The 10,036-nt window shown below is 36.1% G+C and overlaps 1 protein-coding gene across 1 annotated transcript in view; it reads right to left on the bottom strand.

Annotated features, from left to right (window-relative positions):
- Positions 1-234: 234 nt before the first annotated feature.
- La (La autoantigen-like) overlaps positions 235-10,036 on the bottom strand; it is a 170,102-nt gene continuing 160,300 nt past the window's right edge. Inside the window, exon 16 of the mRNA XM_090387469.1 lies at positions 235-528. Coding sequence (XP_090243595.1) covers positions 446-528 — 83 coding nt within the window. The 3' untranslated portion in view covers positions 235-445. The remainder of the gene's footprint in view (positions 529-10,036) is intronic.

Below are 10,036 nucleotides of genomic sequence, written 5' to 3'. Positions count from 1 at the left end.
CTTTTGCTATGTTTCTAATATTCCTTCTTGAGTTATTAATCTGAAATTTTTAAATTCATCAGTAGAACTATAAAAAAAAAAAATCATATTTTATTAAATAAAACAGCCATTTCCAGCCAGTAAAATACTTGTAAATGAATAATAAATTTGCACATAATAACAAAATGACTTTTAGATATTCCCACGAAGGGAATAATTTTATACATAAATCACCACTGCTTTCTTTCAGTGTTTTAGAGTTAAAAATAAAATCAACTAAAACTAAACAAATTCTTTGTTACAAAGTACATACGTCTTTTACTGCTTATTTAAATACTACAGATGAATTGAGAACCAAATTACAGATGGTACACACTCACTGAAATCTCCTCCTAGAATTTTTAATTCATGATAAACTGTTTCACATATTTAAAAAGCATCCTCTGAAAGGAATTAGGATATAAACTCAGTCAGAATCTGCTTCAAATCTTTTATGTTTAGGAACTGGTTCCTCCTCTAATGAGCCTTCTGCTGGTCGTTTTGTATTGGCTATGAAAATTTAAATTTAAAAAAAAAAAAAAAATTACTCAAGCATTATGATTCAGGCATAATCACACAAGAAAATCAACACAAATTAATTTAAGATATATGAAATATAACCTTAACGACTAATTAAAAATTAAGATCAGCTTCGCTTTAAACTTAACCATCCAAATCTTTCATTTTGCTCATGACAGAATGCCTGTTGCAGAAATATTTGGACAATATTTTTTATAATCTTATAAATAATATTCATTAGAAGATGTAAGCTGAAAGCTGATATAATTTTGTAAAACCAGAAGCCATATCCAGATAACATAAGAGTTTCCTAACCTGACCTACAAATATTTATGCATTAGTTGAGGGCTCCTTGGAACACTGACTACATTGGTTATAATGAGATGATTTTTGATAGATGGTGACAGAAGTGACTGATATCCACACCAATGTTTATTCATGGGCCAAACTGCATGTCGCAGAAAGGAAATTGTGCCGCCCCCCATGAGATCAGCTAAAGACCTAATTCGAGAGGCATTTAAGAAATCCTCCATTCACTAATAGGATTCAGACCTACACCTTTCAAACTGACAATGAAATGACAAGTGACAAAGCTATACTGTCAGAACTGCAAGTTAGTAAGAACTAGTAATAAAGTTATGTTTTCCTTTTTCTTAAGATTAGATGAACAAAATGTACTTGGATACACATATCTACATATGAAGGTAATTTATAAACTGTATGCAAATAATGTGCATGCATTCGCGGCCACTGCAAGCGGGTGTTCATGGCATACTAATTAAATATGTAGGTAACCACAGAGTAGTGCAGCAAAATTGAGCTAACCCCACCCTCCACAGTAGAATTACATACAATCGAAATTTTCCATTCAGCAACAAATACCAAAGAAAATATTTTTTCTGTGATGGCAAAAGAAATATAATGAAATAAAACTGAAGAGAAATGCATATAAAACACTACTAATAGAGGACAGCCTCAAGTAACAAATGTTTTATTGCTTTTAACCTATGACTATGGTTAACATCCTGAATATTGTGTTTACGTGAATACTGTCTTCCTACTGTCCATTTTAAAAGCAAGCCCTGCTTTTTCTAATCATGAACATCCTTTCTTTTTCTCTTTGTTGGGAGAATAAAAAATTTTCGCATTCATATTTTGCTACTTATGTACAGTTATTGTTTCCTCACAATAACTCCAATTACTCCTTTCCATATGTGTTATTTGAGCCAAAGAACAGTGACTGTGATATTAAAAAGCTTGTGCATGACGTAAATCAAATTAAAACAAAATTTATACTTAAAAAAATTAACATTAAATTTTTTTTTTAAAAAATCAGAATGAACAACATTAATGCACTTGGACTCGAAGCTATAAAGAATGGTTTCTCACCACTGCAGTACAAGAAAATTATTAGCAAATGGTTGCATAGCTATAGTGGATTAAAATGATTTTAAGATCAAATGACAGTAATCTAACAATTAATTATTAGTTTTCTAATGAGAAACCAGGATAATGATATGTCCCAAAAAATTTTAACCATTAAAAATTCAGATGATGACATCTATTCTCAACAGCACATTTTTCACTGTTTTTTAAAAACAGCGAAGCCCCTGTCTGGGTGTTTTTTTTTTTTTTTTTTTTTAAAGCTTGCAACTGTTTTTAAGAGAGTTAAGTGCATAGGAGTGCTTTATTTTTCAAAGTAGAATGTCATTTATTCTACTTTTAAACAGTATTAAAGGTTCTGATACTGCCTAGGTGGACCACCTCTAATTCTAGTAAAGGTCCACTTGGCAATCATTTTAAGAACTACACAAGCTGTAACTAGGGTTGCCACTTTGTGGGTAGTTAAATTCTGGGATAATTTTTCTATGGGGGGGGAGAACTATTATTACACAATAAAATTAGTTTTATTATCTAGCAAACATATAACAAATATGTTTTTAATTATTTTATTGATACAATAATGGCCTCTTATTAATGTTTCAATCTTGGCAATAAAATATTGACTGATCAACTACAGAGTAACAAAACTATAAATTCTGGTTCCCCCCCCCATGCAAAATTCTCAAACACCTTCCACATTTCTCTTTAACAACCACAAAAAAAAAAAAAAAAAAAAACAGCCCTCTGACTCTGAGCTCTCCATAGAGGTTATTGTTATTTGTTGTTATTTGGTTTTTTTTTTAGGGGCGTTAGCAACTAAGGCCATATTGCTCTGTGAATATGCAGTGGTCATTCCCTGACCTTTCCGCATCCTCCATATTTAGTGGTGACGGGCTCGAACCCTGATCTAATCAAGAAGCGTGTGCTGCGCACTGCTGCTCCTTCCAACCTGGCTACGGAGGCGCCTTCCATAGAGGTGATCCTGCCCTGGCTGCCCATATGGTATCAAAAGAACAGTTACTGCCAAATGTAGCAAATTTATTTCTACTCCCCTCCCTCACCCTAAGGGTTTTGAAAGCAACAGTCCAAATAAAAATCTATTTCTTTTCTTAAATAATGCTCTCTTCATTTTTATAATTTTACACTATGTCTGACATTTTGGGCTGGGTTAGTTTTATTGGCACAAAAGTTGTTAAGGATAAAAAAAAGTAAAGTAAAGTGCAGCCATTATCAACCCACTGCAGGATGGAAGCCTCCGCAACAATTCATGTTGAGGGAAATGGACAATAATCTGCCACGATGGTCCAGTGTGGGTTGGCAGATTGACCGTATTTAGCAGTCAGGGGCTTGAACCCCGGTCTACTCAAAGAGCATGTGCTACTGCACTCCCGCTCCTGCCCACTCGGCTACGGAGGCCTTTTGTTAAGGATATAGAGCACCAAAACCATGACATAAAATGTATAAAAGGTATACATAAATATAATGCATAAAATGTATAACCTTTAAGAGAGGTTACCCCTGTCAAAAATATAAATGTATAAAATAGAGTAAAAAGGAAGTATACAGACTAAAAAAATAAATACATCTGCACAAGTTAACAATTTATAAAAATTTAAAAATATATGACGTGGTCATTATCTAATAAAATTAAGTGTAAAAGACTCAGTCAGATGGTTAAAGGAGGTAAAACAAGAATTTCATGTACTTTTAAAATCAGCAGTCAATTAAAGTATGCTTGACAGTTAAAATGGTGTCACAAGGCATGCACAGGAGAATTATCAGCCCTCAGCAAAAAATAATGTGAAAGATGATTGTATCCTATGCAGGGTTGAGCAAGAACAACTTCCTCTTTATAATTCCTGTGCAGACTTGACCAGCATGTTTCAATTACAGGCTTTATCTGATATAATTGGGTATACTTGTAATCTGTCCATCCCATGAATCATGCCATTGCCTGTAGTCTGTATAGGGGATTGACAGGCTAAGATTATTCATGGGAATTGCTGCTTTTGCTGCAGTATCAGCCAAATCAGTAATTCCTATGTATACATACAATGAACTGTTCATATTGGTGTGATCTAAGGTTAACTCTATAGAATGCAGTTCTATAAGCCTGTGCTTTTTTTTCAGGGAAAATCTGCTCGGATATAGTAGTGTCTGGAAAGACAGCAGCAGATCTCACATGATTCCAACTTCAAGCCATCTGTGTAAACTGGCAAGAAGTCAGAACATTCAGCTCTGAACAGAGTTGCTGGTAGACAGAAGGTGGAGCAGCATAACAGATTTCACATAGTTCTTAATGGAGAAGTCACATTCTGAAACATGAGCACATCAACCTTGTCTACCATGATATGTAAACCTTTGAGTAGCTATTGGGCTGAATAACAAAAGGATGATTGACAGTCTGATGAGCATTATATAAGATTTCCCATTGTGGCTTAAAAATAGATATGACTACATTTGAAAGTTTGGCAGGGGTCTCAGTTTTAAAGCATACTGTAGAGACAAATGTTTCCTTCAAAATGATAATCCATTTTTTTTTTAAACATACAGGCTCTGGACAAGAAGCGTGCTTCGGTAGCAATACAAATAATCTGACAATGGATGGGATCCAGCCATCAAAGTACACTATTTCTAACAGATGTGTATACTGGAGACCCATAATATAATTCAGATTGCAGAAGTGCATGATAAAGATGTAGTAAGATGCCTTACTCCCTAAGTAGAGGAAAGAGAGCACAGAGGATATTCAAACCTCTGGTGCACTTTGTGTGAAGATGATAAATATGTTGAACAGGGGTAAAGCAGTGGCACAGTTGACCCTTTCAGGCAAATCCATTAGTCAACTGTTTCTGGGTGAGTCATCACAAAACTGCCCATTTGTTGAAGCAGGGGCCCCCTCAACCATGCCAGATTCCCATAGTGTTAGCCTGGAACCTAGGCTGTGTGTTAGACCCCAGTGATGCTAATCTGCAGGATCAGCAGCATCACTGGGATTGTTCATATTTTTTGTAATATAAAAAATTTTTAAATAAATTTTTTTTGTAATATAAATATATTAAAAAAATACAGAAGAATAAAGTTTGGAAAAATTAAAAAAAAAATTTTTAAAAAATACTTAAACAGAAAATAAAACAATATACAGTAAAATCTGCTCATACCCTATATAGTATTATGTTCACCTAATGCATGATAAATCCCAAATTAAAATAATTCTAAATAATCTACAGCCAAAAAACTGCCCTTCTCCAGGTCATGAGTGTGCTTAAATGGATCTTGAGTAGAGAAGATCTAAAAATAAGGGCCCAGTCAGAAAACCAAAACAGGGACCTATGCTCCATGTAGGATATCAAGCCCACAGTTTGTCAGTAAAGTACAATGATGGATGAAATAAACATATCAAAGCCAAGAAATTTATTTCAAAGAAGCATTTTTACATTTATTTTTAAAAAATGCCATGTATTATAGATAATATTTGTATAATGATCAAGAGATGAACATATTGCTATATCTATTTACATACTAACATAACATTAAAAAATGAGCAGCAAGTAAAATTCAATTTATTCAAACTTTTTCTTGCACTAATTGTTCAATAAGTTCAACAAAATCTGAAAGTTTAGCTGAATTTCTTTTGATAAATAACACTGCATAATCATTCAGATGGTCTTCTACAAATGTAGATCTGAGGAAGTTCTAGAAAAAATGACATCAAATATCCAAACTGCATTTGTTTTGATTTCAACACACACTCTGCATTGTAACTCTTAACTATGCAGGTCCCTCTTAAATAGCATGCCTGACTGGGAGATGGGACCTTGAATTACATAGAGAAAAATCCTAGTGAAAGTACCCAGATGATAGCAGCAGAAGGCATAGGACATGCAAATCTGAAGAGAATTTTATGGAAATAACAGCTTCACCTGTATCAAATTTAAATGTTACAAGGCCTGGCTAAAACTGATTTCCCACCACGAGAAGCTTTTGTACCGAATTTTACAACAGTGTGCCCACTTCCAGTGATGATCATAACTGGGCAGAAGAAAATCCATATGCCATCACCCAGTCAAGGCACCAGCAACAATTTAATATTAATATATGAGCAGGAATTATCTCCTTAACTGGTGCTTTTATTTTGCATGGAAATTTAACCACAGAATCTGATTCCAAGTTTTTAAAGAATGATTTACACAACTTACTAGATGAACTTCCTCTTGCTATTCACCTGTGGTTTATGCATAATAGCACTCTTTTAAATGCATAGTCAAATACTACATTTCCCTGATAAATGAACTGGATATCCCCTCCCCAACTTTTATTTAACTTTTGCAGTTTGTATATTTATTCTATAGAATTGATTTATGTGGCAAACAAATTTTTCTAAATAACTAACACATTATGCTCAAGTGCTTTTTTGCCATCTCAGAATAAAAGCCTGTATGCTTTTGCAGTAGAATTATTGTTGTGTCCGTCAGCCAATCTTCACAACCTTCAGAAGCACTGGCAGCAAATTATATGACATGCATGCTATCCTTAATCTCACTAAAAATATGGTAAACTGATGGTGTGAGAATGGGTCTATATAGAGGAGGGGCAGTCTATCCAATCTTGACAACCACTTGTATGGGTCAAAGAGAAGAGCTAAGCACTGTCATAGTGCAGGAAAAAAATCCTGCATCGGCCCAACCCACACACAGTATAGATCATACATGTGTACACATGTATGATGTTCCTGCAACATGTTCATATGTTTCAAACTGATTATAGTTTCCTTTAGAATGATATCCACTAGGTCAATCCCACCATTTCCCAAAAACCCTGCCATGACCATACCAGCAGAGTGCAGCCATGAAGAATGCACATGATGCTAGTCCACAGACTGTATTTTCATGTCTGGTTCAAATTGGCACAGGCATATTTCGTCTTCAGTCACAATGCATCTCAAAATGTGCACCCATCTTTATCAAGTTGCATATGCAGTTCCAAACAATTTTTCAATACTTCTTGTGAATGTCTACCGGTTATCAAGAACCCAACTTAATATGGAACAGCAATGTTCATCAGGCCCAACATAACCAAGTGTTGGCTATGTTAGGCTTGACTACTAGAGCAAACTTATCTGCAAAAAGATCTCAACCTCCCAAACACTTCCTAGTTCATTTCACAAATATACATGGTCTCAGTTCTAATCTCAATGATGTCCATTTCCACTTACAGTCTGCCAAACCCCACATACTTTTTCTGACAGAATCTCAGTTATCAGTTGATTCAACCACTGATCATCTCAGTTCCCCCATTTATTCGCTGTATGATTCCTTTCGCCTCGAAGGTGGTACTTGTGCATATGTCCGTTCCAATATTCCCTGTCAGAGAATTGGTAATTAGGAATCTCCTCTTTTCGATCTTCTCTGACTTAAAATCTCTCTGCCTCACTCTGTCAAATTCATCTGTTGCCTTTACCATTCACCCAACTCCACTAATCACTTGGAACTCTTTTACTTCATCTCTTTACAACTTGACTTTCTCCAGTCCAACTTTCCTAACGATGAGGTAATTTTCCATGGTGATTTTAATGTTCACAACTTCAGCTGGTCGAGATGCTGAGGCTGTTGCAACTACTAATGACCTCACACAGATTGTTCACTTAACTGCCAGAATACCGGACAATCCTAATCATACAGCCAACATGCTTGATCTTTTTCTCACAAACAACCCTTCTAAATACATGGTCGAAGAGAATGGTCCTTTAGGCACCTCAAGATCACAACTCGGTGATTGTCTCTTCTCAAATGGAGCCTTTATCCCATGGCTTTCCCAACCTTGTTTTGTTTGGCATTACAATTATGCAAAATGGGATGACTTGCGAGATTTCTTTTCTTCTTTTCCTTGGTCACATTAACGTTTCAAAATTTCTGATGTCAACATTTGCTCAGATCACGTCAATGAAATTATTCTTGTAGGAATGGAATCCTTTATTCCGAATTCCACCTTAAAATCTCATCCTTTATCTAAACCTTGGTTTATCAATAATTGTGCTAAGGCTGTTCAAGAGATGAATGCTGCATATTGTAATTGGCTTGTTTCCAATTCTTCAGTTTCATTTTCTGTCTACACCAGAGTTTGCAACAATTGTAAAGCAGTTATTAATCAGTCCAAACTAGATTTTGAACAGTCTAACAGTAGAAAACTTGCTTATTGTCCTAATGGTAGCTGAGCATTCTGGTATCCTGCCAAAGCTATTGGCTGCAACTTTTGCCCATCTCTGCTCCCATCTATGTCAAAACCAGATGGTTCTGTTGTCACTTCAGTCAAAGATAAAGCCGACCTGCTAGCATCCCATTTTTCTTCCAACTCATGTATTAACAATCTTGGTAAAACACCTCCCACCATTCCCAGCACACACCTCATTCAATGCCTTCTGTGATCTTCCATCAAAAGAATGTCAGAAGTATTTTGACGAATCTTGATGCTAAGAAAGCTCCAGGTCCTGATGGTATTTCTCCACTTCTTCTCAAAACCTGCACTCCTGAACTTACTCCTGTTCTTTGCCGCCTTTTTTCACTTTCTTATTCCAAAGGTGTTTTTCCTTCTGCTTGGAAATTTGCTCATATCCAGCCAGTTCCTAAAAAGGGTGACAAATCCCTCCCATCCAATTATCATTCCATTGCAACTACTTCTACTCTTTCTAAAGTAATGGAGAAATCAATTAACCGCCAACTTCTAAACTATCTATAAACCTTCCATTTGATAAACGATCGCCAGTATGGATTCCGCCAGTGTTGATCCACTAGTGATATTCTGGCTTATGTTACCCATTTATGGACTAATTCAATGGAAAAGTTCGGTGAAACTCAAGCAATTGCTCTCGACATCTCAAAGGCTTTCGATCGTGTTTGGCATAAAGGTCTTCTAAACAAGCTTCTGTCTTATGGTTTGCCAAATTTTTTTCGTAATTGGTTATCCAGTTTTCTCTCTGATCGCTCACTGAGGGTGATGGTAGATGGCTCTCTGTCTTCTAACTTCTCCACTAATGCCGGTGTCCCCCAAGGTTCAGTTCTTTCCCCCACTCTTTTTCTCTTGTATATTAATGACCTTCTTCCATTGACTGGAAATCCTATCCATAGTTTTGCTGATGATAGCACATTGCATTCCACTTTCCATTTTGAGAAACCTTGCCCTGCTGAATCAGCTTCAACTTTTTGAAAATCTGCTACCAATTCCTTAAATGCCGATCTCCAGGCAATTCTCCAGTGGGGCAAAGATAACTTAGTTGATTTCAATCCATCTAAAAGTCAGTCTTGTCTTATATCTTGCAAAAGGATTCTTCTGCTCCTATGCTTATCTTTGGTGACATCCCGATTTCTAGGCAAAATGATATCTCTCTTTTAGGAATTACCCTGACTTCTAATTTCTCTTGGCACAAGCACATTACAAATACTGCTTCCTCTGCATCTAAAAAACTTGGTTTTCTTTTTCACTCTCGGCATTACGTTTCTTCCAAACAGCTGTTCACACTGTACAAATCGCAAATCCGCCCTACCATGGAATATTGTTCCCACATCTGGGGTGGTGCCCCCAAAACCTCCCTCAGGCTTCTTGATTCCATTCAGAAGAGGGCAGGTAGGTTAATTAGTAATCCATCTCTAATAGAGTCTCTCCACTCGCTGTCCCATAGATGTACTGTTTCTGCTGCATGCCTCTTCTACAGATATTTCCATGGGCACTGTTCTTCAATTGTCTTCTTTAATTCCCACTCTCTCTTTCAAAACATTTCAAAACGGTCCGAACACGTGCCACCACCAGCCAACATCCATTTACTGTCCAACTTCAAACTCACAGAACCAACTTTTAATCTTCCTCATTTATTCATTCAACTGCTGTTTTCCTGGAACAACCTTCCTTCATATGTATTTCCTGAAAATTAGTCTACAGAAGTTCAAGTCTAATGTCAACAAATATCTTATTTCATCTTCTCAACCTCCAACCCGTGCATGTACTAAGTACTATAGGTTCTAATACCTCTCTTGTTTGGGATTTTCATAAAAAAAAAAAAAAAAAAGTGGTCAGGTGCGAGGGTGCATAAGCACGTGCTTTGATTGGATCACGGTTCAAGCCC

Source organism: Mastigoproctus giganteus, chromosome 13 (assembly GCF_048544385.1).
Source record: "Mastigoproctus giganteus isolate SK-2022 chromosome 13, ASM4854438v1, whole genome shotgun sequence".
NCBI classification, from domain to species: Eukaryota; Metazoa; Arthropoda; class Arachnida; order Uropygi; family Thelyphonidae; genus Mastigoproctus; species Mastigoproctus giganteus.
Note: the sequence above shows the minus strand (reverse complement) of the source record. Positions and strands in the feature narration are given on the sequence as shown.